This window comes from Lemur catta, chromosome 5 (assembly GCF_020740605.2).
Source record: "Lemur catta isolate mLemCat1 chromosome 5, mLemCat1.pri, whole genome shotgun sequence".
NCBI classification, from domain to species: Eukaryota; Metazoa; Chordata; class Mammalia; order Primates; family Lemuridae; genus Lemur; species Lemur catta.
Genome location: NC_059132.1, coordinates 64,687,396 through 64,705,484, shown reverse-complemented (window position 1 = coordinate 64,705,484; position 18,089 = coordinate 64,687,396). Strand labels below are relative to the sequence as shown.

Sequence of the window (18,089 nt, the reverse complement as noted above, 5' to 3'; positions counted from 1 at the left end):
TTACCAACAGAGTAGGGCCAGTTAGGCTGGTCCTGTGGTTACATGATCATTTGTACTTACAGGGCTCTTCTCTTGTTTTATTTATTATTTATACCGTTTGAGTCCCAAACTCTACTCTTCTTCCCCTCACTGCATATGTTAGTTGTTTGTATTCTTGAAAAATTTGTCTATTCCTCATCAGATTATTAGCTCCTTGAAGTTTAAAAAAAAATTGCTCATTTTCCCACTATTTGGACCTCAGTTTCAAAGGCTTGAGTTAAACTCTTAAAATTTATGGCATTTATCATCCTTAGGCTGTGCAAGGATTCCCTTTAATTAATAAAAAAAATATTTTTGTTCCCAATCCATTTCTATTTTCCTACTTGTTAGAAAGGTGGAATGGCAAAGAGAAAGATTTTATAGACGGGAAAGTTGGCAACCTTTGTTATGCTGCAACAAAACATTTGGTAAAACTGTTACCTATGATGACTGAGACAGCAAAATGGTAGAAATGAAGGTGAATGTTGGTGCATTGCTCTTCCTGGCATTTCGTAACTACAAGAAAAGGGTGGATTCAGCAACTAACTGGGCTTTAATGAGATAACTAACAAAGAGATGCTGAAACTTTCTGGATTAGTAAAGAGGCTCAGAGCTGTTTCCCTTTACCACTCTTCTCACACTCCTGTCCCTTCTCCCATAAGATTTGCTTGCACTGTCAGCCCAGCTTTGCTGAACTTCCGCATTTATTAAAATGATAAATTCTTCCTCTCCAGTTTTAAATTTCTTTCCAACCAGCCCCTTCCACCACCACCCCCTCTTCCAATTTCACACAAAAACCTGTCTCCACCTCCTTAAAACTGGAGTCTGAGTAGAGTTTAATTCTTGCTGTTCATAGAGTCTGGGCATTGATGAGCTCTCTTTTCTCTTGGAAAAGAGCAGCTTTTTGTTATTAGGGATTTCTAATCTCTTCTCTTCTCAGAGGGCTCTAATCTAGGGGGAAGAGCCCAAACAATGCTGCCTGAGCCAGCTGAGAAGCTTGAAAAGACCTGCAGGTTTCCCTCTTTATGGCACCTCCCACTCTGAGACACTGAATCTCCTGCCCTCCTCTCCTATATCACAGTTCAAGGAACTGTGGAAACGAAAATATCAAGACTAAAATATCAGTTCTTCCCAAGTTGTATAACTTTGGGCAAGTTGCTCTCTGTGCCTCAGGTCCTCAGCTGTAACATTGGGAGAATAATATGAATTTCATAGGGCTCATTTTAGGAGGAAAAAAGGAAAGAATTCATTTAATCTCAGCACTGGACCTTTTTTACATCAATAATTTCATTTAGTCTTCATAATCCACCAGTTACAGAGGTAGGACAGGGATTGTTAGCTTGGATTTGCAATGGAAAAGTGAGATCAAAAAGGCAAAGTGACTTGGCCAAATTTTCATAATACTGCAGACCTAGACCATAAATTTGAGTTTTTATGTCAAATCCACTTGTCTCTCTACCCTCTAGGTTCAAATCCCCATAATATATATGTTTAGAAGTAGAAGAAAGTTCTAGGGATATCACTGACTGTTTTTTTTTATATTTAATTTTCATCATTATGTGTTCTTAGCTTTCCAGTCTCCTTACCCAAACATGATGAAGTTTGGGGATTACCTCTGGTCTAGGCTGGCTGTGGCTCTAAACCTGAGCCTCCACTGAGGCAGCTGGCCCTGACACACAGACTTCCTGAAGGATCTGTCACTAATGCCAAACTTTCCTCCTCCAACCTACTCCAGGAAGAACTCTGCTTCTTGGAGGTTGGGGTGGGGAGGCGGTGAGAGGAATAATGTGAGCTCCACTAAGCAGTGTTCTTGTCTACTGCTCCTGCCTGAATTAGCCTGGCGAGGGTGTGCGGGAGAGAGTTGGGTTTGTGCCCAACTACAGGAATTTGAATAACCCACAGCATTCAAAACCAGGTGCCCTCCCACCTGGAAACTCTTCAGTCTATGACTCAGACCCTTACTTCTCCTAGGGAAAGAAGAAAAACTTTAATATGCCACATTATTACCAGCACACACTGCAAACCATCACCAACAACATAGTAGAGCTGCAGGACATGGGGAAAATACAACTCCTTTATGGATCTCAATTTACCCATTTACAAAAAGAGGGAGTTGTGTCAGAAAATCACCAAAGTCCCTTCTAAGCCTGAGAGTTTATATTCTCAGTTTCTGAGAGATTCTGATCACCTTTGGAATTGATCTGACTAGTTGTTATCCCTAGATGATTGGGAAACAAGAGTAAGAATCAATTTTAGCTCAAATATGTCTTATAGATCTTGTTTTCCAGGCCACAGCTATATACCTGGGAAGCAGAGATGCTCAGTAAGGTGGAGAGACTACCTCATCCAGGTCACAAGGCGTGAGCCAGACAAATCCGTAGCTGTGCCCCATGGTAGTCTCTATTTGTGTTGCAATCAGAATCAGATTTCGAACAACATATTAGAGGAGGAGACAACTTGGCTTCTCCTTCCTACTCTGCAACCCCTCAGCCTGTTGCAACTTATGAAAGGTATCAAAGCCAGTGGAAAAACACCAGGTCTTGATCTACGAACTCCCTGCAGACATCCTAGGGGTATTCCAGGGACAAGGTTGGTTTTCTTCCTGGCTAAGATCAGAAAGGGCAGGAAATATTTACAGATGAAGTGAAATGATGTTTGGAGTTTACTTCAAAATAATTCAGTGTGTATGGTCATGTGTGCAGGGGTGGGGGCTGTGGTAAGAAGCTTTTACAAATGTAGATAAAGTGAAATTGGTCATGATCAACCATGAGAGTTGTATTGACCATGTTTGAAGTAAGTAATAGGTATGTGAGGTTGATTATGCACCTTCCTGCTTCTTGTATATGTTTGAAATTTTCCATAATAAAAAGGAATAAGCTACAGATACTAAGGGTAGGGGATTCTTAAAACCAATGGGTAGAAAAGGAATAGAACAGATTAGAGGATAAACGAGAGAGAGAGAAATGGAGCAGGAAGGGAAATGAAAAAAAAGGAAGACAAAAAAAAAGAAAGAATGGGGACTTACATTAGCATTCACTGAATCCTTACTATGTATCAGGCATTTCCGGATATAAATTCTTAGTTAATATTCATTTAAAAAGTCATTGTTATTGTGCTGTTTTACAAAAAAAGACACTGATACACAGAAAAATTAAATAACTTGCCCAAAATTGCGTAGCTAGAAAGAACTCAAAACCAGATCTGTTTAAATTCTAAATCCAAACCTTTTTCCTTGTACACAGTGGGAAGAGAAAAAAGGAGAGAGTAATGGGAGATAGCAAGAGGTAGAAAGTATAGAAATGGGAAAAATATAGGAGAAAGAATGAGATTCAGTGACTTTAGAATCAGGGACTCAGTTGATAAGAAAACCTTCTAAAGTCATCACTGGAATGGCAGGTAGCAAGGGCTGGCATTGCTCAAAACTTGTCTCTTCTAAGGAATGATTAATCTTTCATTCAAGGTAAGTTAATAGAGAATCTACTACATGCCATGGAGCTGTGCTTGCTGCACAGCACGGTCCCTGTCTTCCACAGGAGGATGCATGATCTCCCAGAAATTAGTGCCTCCACTGTGACCAGTGTGAATTAAAACAAAATTCTAAGATGCCTGCCAACTGAACAGACTCCTTCTCAGCCAAGAGGATCCCAGAGGAACGTTAAAACTGAGTTCCCAGCCATGATGGATTGGGAGGTCAGACACTACCTCATTATACCCCCTTTTTTTGCTAACCTCTGGCCCTCAGGCTTTTTTCCTTAAGGGCTAAACAGAAACTAATCTTGTGATTTACTTCTCCCTAATTATGGTTTCAGCACTACAACTAACCAGCACTGTTTCCTGATAAGAGACTGCCAGCCATGGAGTGGTTTTAACCAGTCTATGAAGTATGCACAGAGAGGGTTTTGACGTTCTCTGCTTTACCTTTTATGTCAGAGGGCTGCCATTTTCTGAACACAGACACCAAAAAGGGCATAAAGCTCCATTGCACATGAACGTTTCTTTTTCATAAATATTCATGACTCTTCCTATAGCTTGTTAAATATGCATATTTGGCCACCCCGCTCAGCATAAACTCCTGTTCCCATTGTCACTTTCTTAAAGTACATGCTCTCAGCTTCTGCCTAAGGCTATGGCTTCCCAGCCTGTAAGATGGCCAACCTGCAGGCTGTAACCCTTTATGAGAATTAAAGCTCTCCTTTCCAAATTTATAAACCTCATCATTTCTTCAGTTGACACCATCCCTGCCTAAAACTTCTTGTGAATATGTGCATGAATGCATGTGTAAGCTAAATTATAGCAGAAAAGGAGCAAGGGAGAGATAAATACAGAGGAAAATTATGTAAGTCCTTCACAATGATAAAGCAATGCTATTTAGCATGTACTTTGCTTCTTCCTTCTCCATTAAGAAAAATACATATTTAAACTTAAAAAAAGAAAAAAATGTAAGATGAAAAAAATTTAAAGTTAAACCTGAGATATTAATAAAAGCCATCCACTTATTCTATGTGAATTGTGGACAGACAAGTAGATCTTAAGATAAAAAATTAAAACCTTAAGTTATCTGCTTTTGTTCTGCAACTAAATGTGACATTAAAATATTTAATAGCTGGGCATGGTGGCTCACGTCTGTAATCCTAGCACTCTGGGAAGCCGAGGTGGGAGGATCATTGGAGCTCAGGAGTTTGAGATCAACCTAAGCAAGAGCGAGATCTCATCTCTAATAAAAATAGAAAAAAAGCTCTTGGCTAATTTTTCCTATTTTTAGTAGAGATGAGGTCTCACTCTTGCTTAGGCTGGTCTTGAACTCCTGATCTCAAGTAATCCTCCTGCCTCAGCCTCCCAGAGTGCTAAGATTATAGACGTGAGCTACCACGCCCAACCTGAATGTAGGTAATTCTGTTTAGCAGCAATAAATGGTTGTTAGGGAGGATGAATAGACAGGTGGAAACAGATTGACTCGTAAATCAACCTGACAGACAGGTATTAACTTTAAAATGATTTGGGCCAGATCTGGTTGCATTCTTGATCTTCTTTCCTGCAATATGGTGAGATAACAGGGAAGGAAAGGGAAGTCAATTGTTCTTTTGATGGGCCCATCTAGTTCATGCAGTTAGAGGGAAAGCCCCTTCCAATGCCTGTTTGTGTGTGTGTGTGTGGGGGGGGTTGAGACAGAGTCTCATTCTGTTGGCTGGGCTAGAGTGCCTTGGTGTCAGCCTAGCTCACAGCAACCTCAAACTCTTGGGCTCAAGCAATCCTTCTGCCTCAGCCTCCCGAGTAGCTGGGACTACAGGCATGCGTCACCATGCCCAGCTAATTTTTTCTATATGTTTTCAGTTGTCCAGCTAATTTCTTTCTTTTTTTTTTTTTTTTTTTTTAGTAGAGATGGGGTCTCACTCTTGCTCAGGCTGGTCTCGAACTCCTGAGCTCAAAGGATCATCCACCTGCCTTGGCCTCCCAGAGTGCTAGGATTACAGGCGTGAGCCACCACGCCCAGCCTTCCAATGCCTGTTGATCTCTAAGGGCCTTTAATGAAAAATACTCTTTATACCAAGGAATCATATTGTGACGTGAAATTATCTGAACTTCTTCACCTCCATAAAAGAAAACACAAAAAACTAAACAGCAGAGTTTGGACAACTTCCTGGTTGGTAAATAGAGTGGTGTACCCAAAGAGGGCATGGAAGCTCTGCGCCCCATTCCCCCCATACCTTTCTATTGCATTTATTCCATTTGGCTGTTCCTAAGTTGTAACCTTTTTAATAAACCAATAAACATAAATAAAGCATTTTCCTGAGTTCAATGAGTCATTTTAACAAATTATCTAACCTGCAGAGGGGTTGTGGTAACCCCCAATATATAGTGGTTGGTCAGAAGTGCATTTCCTCTGGGATTTGCAAATATACCCTGAAGTGGGGGCAGTGTTTTGGGACTGAGCTTTTAACCTATGTGATCTGTGCTAAGTCTTGGAGTTGGTGTCAGAACTAAATTGAATTTTCGGACAAGTTGGAGAATCATATTCCTCCTTAGCCATAGGAGGCTTTCAACTCAGAAGTTCGACTCTACCGGAAGAGATACTTTAATCTCTCTGAAGCATTTAAGAACTGACAAGGGAGATTAGACTTCAGACAGAGAGGAGAAGACAATGTGACCATGGAGGCAATGACTGGAGTGATGCAGCCACAAGCCAAGGAAAGCCAGCAACACCAGAAGCTGGAAAGGCAAGAAATGGATTCTCCCCTAGTCTTGACCTTGATTCAGTCCAGTGAAAGTGATTTTGAATTTCTGGCCTTCCAAACTATGAGAGAATAAATTTTTATTCTTTTAAGACACCAAATATGTGGTAATTTGTTACAGCAGCTACAGAAAAGTAATACAGATTTTGGTACCTGGGAGTGAGGTGCTGCTGTAACAAATATGTAAAAATGTCAAAGTAACTTTGGAATTGGATAATGGGCAGAAGCTGGAAGAATTTTGAGATGCTCCTGAACATTCAGTTCTCATCACTGGAGGCCAGGACCTGAGGTGTTCAAAAGCTTATCAGGAATATAGGAACACCGGAACCTAGGAAGGTGGGGCTGTTTGACCTACTGATAAGGGCTATAATAAAGTGTCTCCTCACCTCTCCAGGGCTCATTATTACAAGGTTAATAGATGTAAATTGTCTCAGACAGTAAAGATTTAGTCACAATTATGATCCATATGGAACCAGAGCAAAGGCTCTGGAGTAGGAATCAGGAGTTCACCTTCATTTCACTATTTCTAATTCTGTGACTTTTGCTCTATTATTTCTCCCTGAGCTTCAATTTTCTCACTCCTGAAGCTGTGTGAATACACTTCTAGTTGCTTACCTGAGTCAGGCCCTGGGGCATGTGCTTTAGAATTTTTATCACATTTAATTCTCACAGCAGCCCTACAAGGTAGATAATATTATTACCCTGATTTCACAGATGAGAAAACTGGTGACTGAGACATTAACTTTTTCAGAGTCAAGGATTAGTCAGTAGCACAGATGAGCATTGAACTCATCGGTCTCTGAAGACTCATAGTGAAAGATTCGGCCATTTTGTGAACTGAGAACAAGAGAAGGCTACAGAGCTTAGGAATGTGCGTAGGTTTGTGACATAAGAGGAAAGTCTTCTACGTGGCTACCCTAAAAGCCTTGGGGACCTGTATGGCTGGATAAAGTATCAGTGATTAGGCCACAGATTATAGGCTTCTGAGAACTCAGCAATCTGAGATAACTAAAAGCTTGTCCTCCACTAAAGTTCACATAAATTCTATCCCACCCAGACTTCAGTTCCAAGAGGCATAGAGGGCCTTTTGTATGAACCTGGAAGAGGCAGGGCAGGTGGAAGGGGCTGGATGACCACGGGCTTAGAATTGAAGAGGAAGAATTTTTCACTTCAATTAACAAGGGAGTTTAATAAAGCTAAGCTGACAATGAAAAGTTGGATGGATGGTAGCAGAATGGGAGAGCTGGTAGCCAGGGAAAACAACTCTGTGTCTCTTTATTAATCCAAATCTTTCTGGTTGTTATCTTTATCTTCTTAGGGCCTCACAAGAAATAGGATTATAGAATAATCGGGGCATGGATGATTATAATCCTTTACAGAGGATGAAACTCAAGCCCAAGGTAATTTCCTGACTCACAGTCTAGAGTTTTCTCCCTGATTACTTTCCACTGTGAATGTGCATCCATCATTTGTGCTACTCCTGCTTGCAGGTCAGGGGACAGAATGTGGGGCAAAGCCTCTGAGACACTAGACCTCCACAGCTGATTAGACAATGCAGTGTTCTATTGACTGAGTGATGAAAGTGTGAGGGGAAACGACAAAGGATAAATAGTCATCTAGGGCAATGCTTCTCAAACTTTAGTTTGCATATATGTCATGTGATAGTTTTGTTTTAAAAAAGCAGATTCTGATTCAGTGGTGGTAGCTTTACTTCCTGGATATGGGGCCAGCACCTGGGAACTGCCAATCACTTGGAGAGGGTAGTAGGGTGAGTACCTCAGGTTCCAAAGACAGAAGTCTCCACCTTCCTGTCAGAACACGTAGGAGTCCCATGTCTGGATGCAGGGGTGGGGTTGGGGAGCTCGTGGGGTGGTTGAATACTGTTTTGCGATTGGAGGGCACATCTTCAAACTGGCCCCTGCCAGGGGCTCAAAAGGGACCGAGATCCCTGGGGACCTCCGACTTGCCTAGCCCTCCGAGCAGGAGCCATGATCCTGCAGTTCTGGGCCTCCTGTCTTTTCCCCCTATTCCTGGTCAGCTTCACTCAGCAGACTCTGAAGCCAGAAAATATGAAGGTGAGTGTCCCACAGGGGATCCAGGCTGATTTAACTAACCTGGCTGCCAGAGATGTGAGGAGTTTTCTCCTTTCCTCTTCTTGAAGGACAAGATCCACCATTCCCACCCTGCTTCAGAAATTCTGACATTGCTGTCGTTTGCAGCAGAGTCTCTCCTTAAACCAACTCTCTTATTTCCATCTTCTTCTCTTCTGGGATCCAGAAGAGAAGCAAGTTATGGGCCCAGCTTTGGGTGGAGGGATTATAATACCAGAATATACAGATGGGGAATTTATGGAGCACTTATTTGTGTTATGAGAAATCTTGCAAAAATCTGTTAATAATATCTGAGAAAGGATGGGATGACTGGAATGGGTTATTATGATTGGGGGAGTAGAATGTCCAAGAACGGAGGTAAATTGTATTAATGGAAAGAATATTATGAAGTGTACTTGTCCTGCCACACACGCACACACTCACACACACACACACACACACACACACACAAAATGGATTGTAGGTTAGAAGACATAAATGCTCACTGTGGCCTCAGCTCTAACAAAAACTTATACTTGAAAAGGTCTCCTCAGTTCTTAGAATTTCAAGATATTACATGATAGGTCTTTGAGTGCTTTGAAAAAGTCCACAGATATTGGGAATCATTGTTTATCTTATGTCATTACAGTTATTTTTATTACATTCCAGATGGATTGCAACAAAGGGGTGACAGGCACCATCTATGAGTATGGAGCCCTCACCCTTGATGGCGAGTACATCCAGTTCAAGCAATATGCAGGCAAGCACGTCCTCTTTGTCAATGTGGCCACCTATTGAGGCTTGACAGTTCAGTATCGTGGTAAGAACTCATGTTTTAACTCTTATGGAACTAGCTTTACCAGATAGCCATATTCTAATTCCAGAAGGTTTTATTAATGCGTTATTGGGGAGTAGGGTGGGAGAAGGGATCAGGTGACTCTACTTTCCTACATCTTGCTCCTTCTCTGCTCCTTAGAATGCCAGGCAGATTATCTCTGGATTTGAGAACTAAGACTTTCCCAAAGATTTAATCACAGAGACTATCAGCAACACACCGATAGTTGCTCAAGTTGAATTGTTGCTCAATGCCCTGAAGGAGAACATATAGCGTAGGGAACATATACTGGGACTTCTCAGTAAGTAAATGTTGGAAAGGATTTATTATATTAATAGGATCTGAGCCTGTATTAGGTGATTTGGGAAAGGGTTTAAGAAATTGAAGCTTTATTCTGGATTGGATGCCATCAGGAAATAAAGAAAATTATGTGATTGGGTATCTTAATATTATAAATCGTATCAACATGGTGGGAGAAGCTAAGACTAAAGCTATAACTGGTAAAAAAGCAATAGTCACTCATATTGGCAAGAATAGAGGCGCTTGCTTCAGCAGCACCTGTATTAAATTTGGAACAATACAGAGAAGATTAACACGGCCCCTGTGCAAGGATGACACACAAATCTGTGAAGCATTCCATACTATTTTTACATGTCCGTACCAGATTCCCAGATTCTTTTTTTTTTCTCTTCTTTTTTAAAGACAGAGTCTCGCTCTGTTGCCCTGAATGGAGTGCCGTGGTGTCATCATAGCTTGCTGCAATCTCAAACTCCTGGGCTCAAGCAGTCCTCCTGCCTCAGCCTCCCAAGTAGCTGGGACTACAGGCATGTGCCACCATGCCCAGCTAATTTTTCTGTATATATTTTAGCTGTCCATATAATTTCTTTCTATTTTTAGTAGAGACAGGGTCTCGCTCTTGCTCAGGCTGGTCTCGAACTCCTGAGCTCAAACAATCCGCCCAGCGCAGCCTCCCAGAGTGCTAGGATTACAGCATGAGCCACCGTGCCCTGCCGTGCCCTGCCGTGTGAAACTTTTGTTTCCAGGAGAACGCCAAAGCCTAGCTGTGACTCCCAGACCAGAACCTAGCTTTCAGGGTTTGATTTTATCTTTCTCTCTGGAGACTTCTGATAACAACAGGAGAGAGGATTGACCTTTGATCTTTTGGAAAATGCTCTTGGGTTCTGTAGGTACCTCCAAATGATGGAGAAAAAATGAAGTTTTCTGTTTGATTGGTGTGAGGGCTCTTTAGGGTGACTGGTAATATGGGAGAATGCTTCATCTCTCCATACGTGGCCTAACCTTTTATGGTGGCTGAGGTGCATTTTCCATTTTTTCTGTGTACTCATTGAGGAAGAGTTTGCTATTCCTATTGATCCAGAAAAGCTAAAGTTCTACATCAGTTATACTAGAGATAGATGCAGTTTTTGACAGGCCAGGCCAAGAACTTTATTTTACGTTTTTAAGCACTGTTCAAGATAAATTCAAAAGGTTTCTTACACCAAATGTCACAGAAAAGTAGATCAAAGTAATATATAAACAAGCTTTAAGAATAATGTTCCACATATTGACGTTGCTATCAATTCAACTGATCAAAAATATAAAGTCCTATCATTTGTCTTAATGGAGCTTCAATAATAACAAATCTCAGAATTTTCTCCTTTTTAAATACCACTTAAATTTAAGCATATGGTAATCTTACATCTAAAATATATGGTTCACCAAATTTTGACATTTTAAAATTAGCATTCAGAAGGTGCTGCTTGATTTAGGCAAAAATTACATTAAAATGACCACTCCTCCAAAGCACAACAAAAGACAAATTGTTCACATTACTGTAAGGTTTTTAAGACCGGAGTCCATGGGAGGGGCTGCGCAGTCGAAAGTTAAAGCACCCTCCCGGGTTTCCGCACCAAATGTAAGGTTTCTGGAGTGGCCAGCACCAGAGAAAGAAAGACGAGCAGAGTTGAAAGGGATAAGTAAAGAGGCTTTATTGGGGTGCTCCCAGGTGGGGGTAACGGGTCCAAAGAGAGGGGCCCAGGCGAGCCTCATGGTCCCACGAGTGGAACCAGAGAAGCCGCCCCGCCCAGAAGTCTGGGTGGGCTTATATACTTTTTAGGGCTGGGGGATGGGAGTTTCTCTGGAGGGAAGGTTTCGGCGGGAAGAGTGAGGAATTTCTTTGTTTCAGCTTTAGGGCGGGTATGGAGGAGTAGGAGGGGCTTCTTTTTCATTAGGGAAGGGAGGGGTGCCCGCCACCAGCCTTAAAATTACCAAGAGAAGCTAAAGATTTTTTCAATTAATGGCGAATTTATGTATAAAAAAATGTATTCTTCAAAGTACAGATTGGGGTAAGATCCACACATTTAAAAGAATTTGGGGGTCACTTTATATTTTTTATTTTTATGTATAATCAATTCTAGGGAAAACCTGAAAAGCTACAGACTAAATTTTTATAAAACCTCAGGACTTAATTATAAGAGCCCAAACAACAGTTTAGTATCATTTAGCAAGTAGGGATTTTCCTCCCTTCAGAAAATTAAATTTGAAAAATATGGTAAATTTTAAAAGTTGTGATGTGTAAATAGCAGTTCATGGGATGTGATCTGCTTTTAAATTTGTTTTAATTTAATTTAGTTTTAAGTTAAATTTGTTATGTGTTGAATAAGTAATACATTTACAACATTCAGAATTCAAAAGATACGAAAGGGTTTAACAGTAGTACCTTCCATGTATCCTTCCCTTTAGGTAATCAATGTCATCAGTTTATGGTGTAAAATTCCAGAAATCTTTTATGCATATACAAGCAAATACTCCTCTCTCTCTCTCTCAAGCACAAATACACACACACAAATGATTATGCACCTTGCTTTTTGCATAATAAAATATCTTGGACATTAATCTGTAAAAGTATGTGGTGAGATTCCTCATTCATTCCTAAGGCATAGTCTTCCATTGTGTTGCTGTGATATAATTTATTAAACTAGGTTATGAGAATTTTAGAGTATCTCATTCAAATTTTACTACAGATGAGGAAATTTAGAGAGTTAAAAAAAAATTGCTGAAGGACTAGAGTCAAGGTTTACTAAATTTTTCTCTTATAGGAAGGAAATATTCCTTTTTTTTTTTTTTTTTTTGAGACACAGTCTCACTCTGTTGCCCAGGCTAGAGTGCCGTGGCGTCAGCCTAGCTCACAGCAACCTCAAACTCTTGGGCTCAAGTGATCCTCCTGCCTCAGCCTTCCGAGTAGCTGGAACTACCGGCATGCGCCACCATGCTTGGCTAATTTTTTCTATATATATTTTTAGTTGTCCGGTTAATTTCTTTCTATTTTTTAGTAGAGACGGGGTCTCGCTCTTGCTCAGGCTGGCCTCAAACTCCTGACCTCGAGCGATCCTCCCTCCTCGGCCTCCCAGAGTGCTAGGATTACAGGTGTGAGCCACCACGCCTGGCGGGAAGGAAATATTCTTGATGGTCAAAGATAAGAGAGAGGCGAGTATGGACAGTACTGAAGAACTATATAAAAACAGGAAGGCACTATCCATTTTAGAAGTTCTGAGGGGAGACGCCAGCAGGCAGAGTCGAGTCTCACTGAGACTGGCTGGTGCTGCTTTTGGGGACTGAATAAATCTGAATCAAAGAAAGCTGGAGATGAAAATAATGATGCAAGTCTAGACAGACAACTCAGAAGGCTTCCTGGTAGTGGTAAAGAGCAGTCTGGAGCTTGTAGCCTGGGGCCCCAGGGAGTGCTCCAGGGAAATGGCATCAGTTAGGTCCCTGGAATTGATGAGAGGGTAGAGAATGCTCTGGAGCTAGGCTCGGAATTTCTGATTCCCTCTACCACTCCTAGGGTGGAGCACCAAACAGTGCTCCTGGGAATGTTACTTGAGTGTCAGGTTGTGTCATCATGGGACATTGCGGGGAAGGGGAAGGTAGTATGTCCATTTTGTTTGCCTTTTCCTTAACAGTACATTTGGTCAGTCAATCCACCAATTAAGGAAGGATTCTTCAGAATCAAGCAGGACTCCCACACAAGACTAACCAATCTGTGTGTGTGTTTGTGTGTGTGTGTGTGTGTGTGTGTGTGTGTTTTAATAAGAATTCCCATTGGGTGGTAAAGTGCAGCTAGTTATGGGAACTACTGCACAAGAAAAACAGCAGCCATTTGGATGAGTTTCTGGAAACCGGTCTTCTAGTTTTTGCTCTACCTCCTCAATCTCTATAATCTTGAATCTTTCCCTTCACAGTCCTTAGTTTATTCATGTGATAAATGGATAAATGGTCTTTCATCGTCTGAGGTAGATCTTCGGACCAGGCTACCCATGCTATTCATTCTCTACTTACAGAATTGAATGCACTACAGGAGGAGCTGAGGAATTTTGGTGTCATTGTGTTGGGCTTTCCCTGCAATCAGTTTGGAAAACAAGAACCAGGAAAGAACTCAGAGATCCTTTCTGGGCTCAAGTGAGTGCCTGTGTGGGACCCTGAAGAAGCCCTGTCAGTATTTCCATTCCTCATTCTGCCTTAAAGTCTTCCCATTGTGGAAACTTCTGGGGTGGTGGTGGCAGATTAATGAATTGAGGAATATTACCATGATGCTCTGAATTCAATCTAGCCCTGTTGGCAGTACTCAAATATCCTCTTTACTTTTGGATTCTTTGATGGTGAGACTAAGGGAAGATCTAATGGAAAGGGACCACAAGGGAAGAATGGAATATAGGAAATAGAGATGAACCAGGGAGCCCAAGCTCAAAATATTGCCTTTCAATTTTATTGGAATTTTCTACTGGCTCCATAAAGCCTATTGCATGAAGTCCTGATTCCCCAAGACCTGTCTTTCCTCACCCTCCCTGTCTACAATCTCTCTCTATCTCTGATTAGCTGTTGTGGTGAATTGGTGGTGCCATTACTCTCCATCTTGGTCTTAATTGGATCCTCTTGTGAATATTCTGATTCATTGAAGGTATGTGCGTCCAGGTGGAGGCTTTGTCCCCAATTTCCTGCTCTTTGAAAAAGGGGATGTGAATGGAGAAAATGAACAGAAAGTCTTTACTTTCCTTAAGGTGAGTGAACGTAAATCTGGCATGGATCGGTCAGGTAGAGATGCCCTGAAAGCAGGGGGGCTCATGTCTAGGATTGGGGTTGGACTCCTTGAAAAGAGATGCTCAGATAAATTCAAGGATCATAGCAATATCTGTTGTGAGGCTTTGGCCTTAAGTAGAGGACACACATAATGGATGATAGCTCTGACATGGACTAACCTCCCCTAATGAATTATAATGATTCATTCATTCAACAATCATTTTTCAAGTATCTAGTATGTGCAAGGAACTGTGCTATACAATGAGCTAATGAAGATCAATAGGGCATAGTCTCTTCCCTGAAGGAACTCACATGTAATCAGGAGACATACATAGACATGAGTAATATAGAGTACCATGTGGTAAGTGCCTTTAGAGTCATGGAGTGTTAGAAACACAGAATACCACGATAGAAGAGCCCCCCAAGGATTTCTTAGTCCACCCATCCCCAGATGCTGATCTGCAGAACGAGACTGGCTGTTGAAAAGTTTTCACCCATCCACAGCAACCTGAAAAAAAAAAAAAAAAAAAACTATGTGAACAATGTGGGGAGATTTCATAAAGCTCAATTTATTGAATATAAGACCAGCATTTATTCTGATATTAAATTACTATTAGGTTTAATCATATACGTTGCCTTGTTAGTTGCTCAAAAATGGTGCAATCATCAATCTTACATGGTTCAACCTAATAAAAATCCTCCAATTTTTGAATTTATGGTTATAGTAAACTTTTAATTATTCTTATTGTTCAAAATGAATGTTAATTATTCTATATTAATCTCCAAAAATTCATTATTGAAGTTTTTCTGGCCTATGAAGCCCCAAACTCTGAGAACCACTACTCTAAACCACCTATTATTTATCAGCTAAGAAAACTGAAACTGTAAAAATGATATGACTTGCCCAAGGAAACAGAAGATATTCTTTTTCTGAAGCACCATGATAAAATCATGGGGATGGAGGAGAGACAGGGAAAGGAGGAATGCTTTCTGTTCACTATTGTACTCTATAACTTTTGGTGGTTTGACTGGTAGTTGGTGTATTGGTGATAATACATTGCAATGTCTGTGGTTGATTGCAAGTATGTTAGTAGTTAATATATTAAGATATATAATGGCAAGTAGATTCTCTAGGAGTGGGGATAAGACCGGACCACACGGAAGTAAAAATAAACTTACCTTTCTATTTTTTATGTCTGTGTCCCAGAACTCCTGCCCTCCAACCTCTGATCTTTTGGGCTCATCAAGCCAACTCTTCTGGGAGCCCATGAAGGTCCATGACATCCGCTGGAACTTTGAGAAGTTCTTGGTGGGGCCCAGTGGAGTCCCTGTCATGCGCTGGTTCCACCAGGCTCCCGTCAGCACAGTCAAATCAGACATCCTAGAGTACTTAAAGCACACTAATACCCAGTAGGAAGGGCTAGTGCCTGGGAGAAATCACCACCCTGCTTATCATCTGAAGGACACGTTTAACAAAGGATCCATCTTTGCTCACCCTTCTTCCTACCCAACCTCCATGTGGCCAAACCATCCAGTACTACCCAAGCAGCTGCTTGTGCATGTGTGTGTAGCTGTGTGTGTGTGTGAGAATGGATATGTGGGAGTGTACTTGTGTGTGTATGCATGTGTGTTGTGTGTGTGTGTGTGTGTGTGTGTGTGTGTTTGAAAATTAAGGGAAAGAAAACATATCTCCCCAACTCTCTGATCCTGAAATATCAGATTTTTTCCAATCTATTCCAGAGGAAAATCATACTTTAGGGTATGGTTCAGACTTCCCATGCCCCTAAAAAAGTAAACCCCAGAAGTTTTGATATCTATCCTTTCCCCATCCTGAAGGTTTTAAAAAAGCAGGAACTGGCAGTAAGACTCTCTAGGTCCACTTTATAGCCTCCTCTCCCCTCTAATATAGACATGCATTGTTAAACTTGTCCTATACCTAATAGTCCTCCTTTATTTTTCTGCCACCAAGTAGTTCTCTTGTAGAAGCTCTGAAGACAGAGCGAGAGCAGAAACCTCACCTCACATGAAGGGAGGGGCATCTCCATGATGCTGGGTCCCAAAACCCCTCTGGGTCAGACCCTACCAGAGCCTTCTTTGGTGCCTGTCCCTTAGTGCATTCAGGTCATGGCACCTGGGAAGGGATGTCCCTTTAGTCTGGATGATGGGCTTTCTTGTCACCCTGAGTCCCCCCAATTTTAAACTCATTCTTACCACTCTCAAATTAAAAAAACTCTGCAGAAACCTGGCTCTGTGTGGTATTTTCCCAGTCCCATACTATCTCTGGAGTCATAACTCTTCTTCATCTCTCACTTTGTCCCTGTTTCCTTGACCCCTCACTTGGTTCTTTAGTGTTTTGTTTTTCTCAAAAGCACTCTAGACCTTTACATCCAAAAGCACTTGGTGGGACTGGCTGCTCAGAACTGCTGTGGACTGTGTGTTCTCTTGGTGTCAGGTCCTTCTTCACCCTCCCCTTCTGGTCTCCTGGCCAGGCCTGTACATGAGAAGAACCTTTGCTTCTCAAAGAATCTTCTCTCTCCCTCTACGATGAATAGGCATACATTTCTGTTTATGAAGTTAATTCATCCTCACTATTAAAATCTGAAAACAGGCTGGGCATAGTGGCTCACATCTGTAATCCCAGCACTTTGGGAGGCCACAGTGAGAGGATCACTGGAGCCCGGGGGTTTGAGGTTACACTGAGCTATAATCACACCACTGTGCTCCAGCCTAAGTGGCAGAGTGAGACCTTGTCTCAAAAAAAAAATAAGATAAAATAAACCAAAATCTGAAAACACATAAAAGGAAAAGAGCATAACAAAAAAGGTATAACAAAAAACACTCCTACTCAAGGGGGCAAAGGACCTGCTGGGAAGTTCTTTCTGGCCGATGCTGTTTTATAATTGCAATTCAGTCTTTTATAATGGATACAGAAAGTCAGATATTAAGGAAAGAGAAGATTATATGAGGAAGTGAAATAAAATAGCTCTTTTTCTCTTCCTTTCACAAATTATATGAAACATAAGTACTTGCACTTAAAAAGTACAGGGAATTTACATATCAGTGAACAATTATGGGGATTATGATCTTGCTGTGTACCTAAACAGAAATGTGGCTCTTGACTTAGTCTTTATACAGCAACATGAAAATTGACAAATTAACCCAGAAACGACAAGGAAAATGATCCATAAGACCTTAAAACTCATAAGTGGTAGACACACATGAAAAACAGAAAATATTTTCAAAATATTTGTATGTTTTGTCTTGAACTCAAAATCTAGTAAGGATGGATTTTTTAAAAAATTAGTTCTCCTTAGCCATAAGCCATAGGATCTGAGACTTTCTTTCTTCTCTTTTTTTGAAACAAGTTCTCACTCTGTTGCCCAGGTTTCAGTGCCCACTATAGCACAGTGGCATCATGATAGCTCACTGCAACCTCAAATCCCTGAGCTCAAGTGATCCTCTGCCTCACCCTCTTGAGTAGGTGGGACTATAGGTAAGTGCCCTTGTACCCAGCCGATTTTTCTATTTTTTGTAGGGATGGGGTCTTGCTATGTTGCCAGGCTGGTCTCAAACTCCTGGGACCAAGTGTTCCTCCAGCCTTGGCATCCCAAAGTGTTGGGATTACAGGAGTAAGCCACTGCACCCCACCCGAGACTTTCATAAATCTTTTACTAACCACTATGGCAGTTGTGAGCACAGTGAGGAAATTACAGAACCAATGGTGTTGAGAAATGTGCATTTCATTTTGAGTTTCTTCTAAATCTCTGAAGTTGTTAAGAACCTCCAGGGATCTTAACAGTCTTTAGAAGGGTTCCAGGTCTGGTACTATTTCAGATCAGG

The 18,089-nt window shown here is 41.3% G+C and overlaps 1 protein-coding gene, 1 long non-coding RNA gene and 1 other non-coding gene across 4 annotated transcripts; all 3 read left to right on the top strand.

The window, feature by feature from the left end:
• The first annotated feature begins 2,480 nt into the window (after positions 1 to 2,480).
• Positions 2,481 to 5,428, top strand: LOC123638442. Of its 2 annotated transcripts, none has more exons than XR_006735359.1 (3): positions 2,481 to 2,607; positions 3,552 to 3,708; positions 5,393 to 5,428. It is a non-coding gene; the product is annotated as an uncharacterized LOC123638442 (long non-coding RNA). The 2 variants fall into 2 exon arrangements; XR_006735360.1 differs by having other exon boundaries at positions 5,396 to 5,421.
• A 2,099-nt stretch (positions 5,429 to 7,527) lies between these two features.
• On the top strand, positions 7,528 to 15,879 carry GPX6 (glutathione peroxidase 6). The gene is made up of 5 exons (XM_045552052.1): positions 7,528 to 7,648; positions 9,008 to 9,158; positions 13,514 to 13,631; positions 14,131 to 14,230; positions 15,457 to 15,879. Exons 1-5 carry the CDS (start codon positions 7,604 to 7,606, stop codon positions 15,661 to 15,663), a joined length of 621 nt encoding a protein of 206 aa, XP_045408008.1. The 5' UTR covers positions 7,528 to 7,603; the 3' UTR covers positions 15,664 to 15,879.
• LOC123638979 lies at positions 9,713 to 9,819 on the top strand. Its single transcript, XR_006735549.1, has one exon. It is a non-coding gene; the product is annotated as a U6 spliceosomal RNA (small nuclear RNA).
• Positions 15,880 to 18,089: the final 2,210 nt, after the last annotated feature.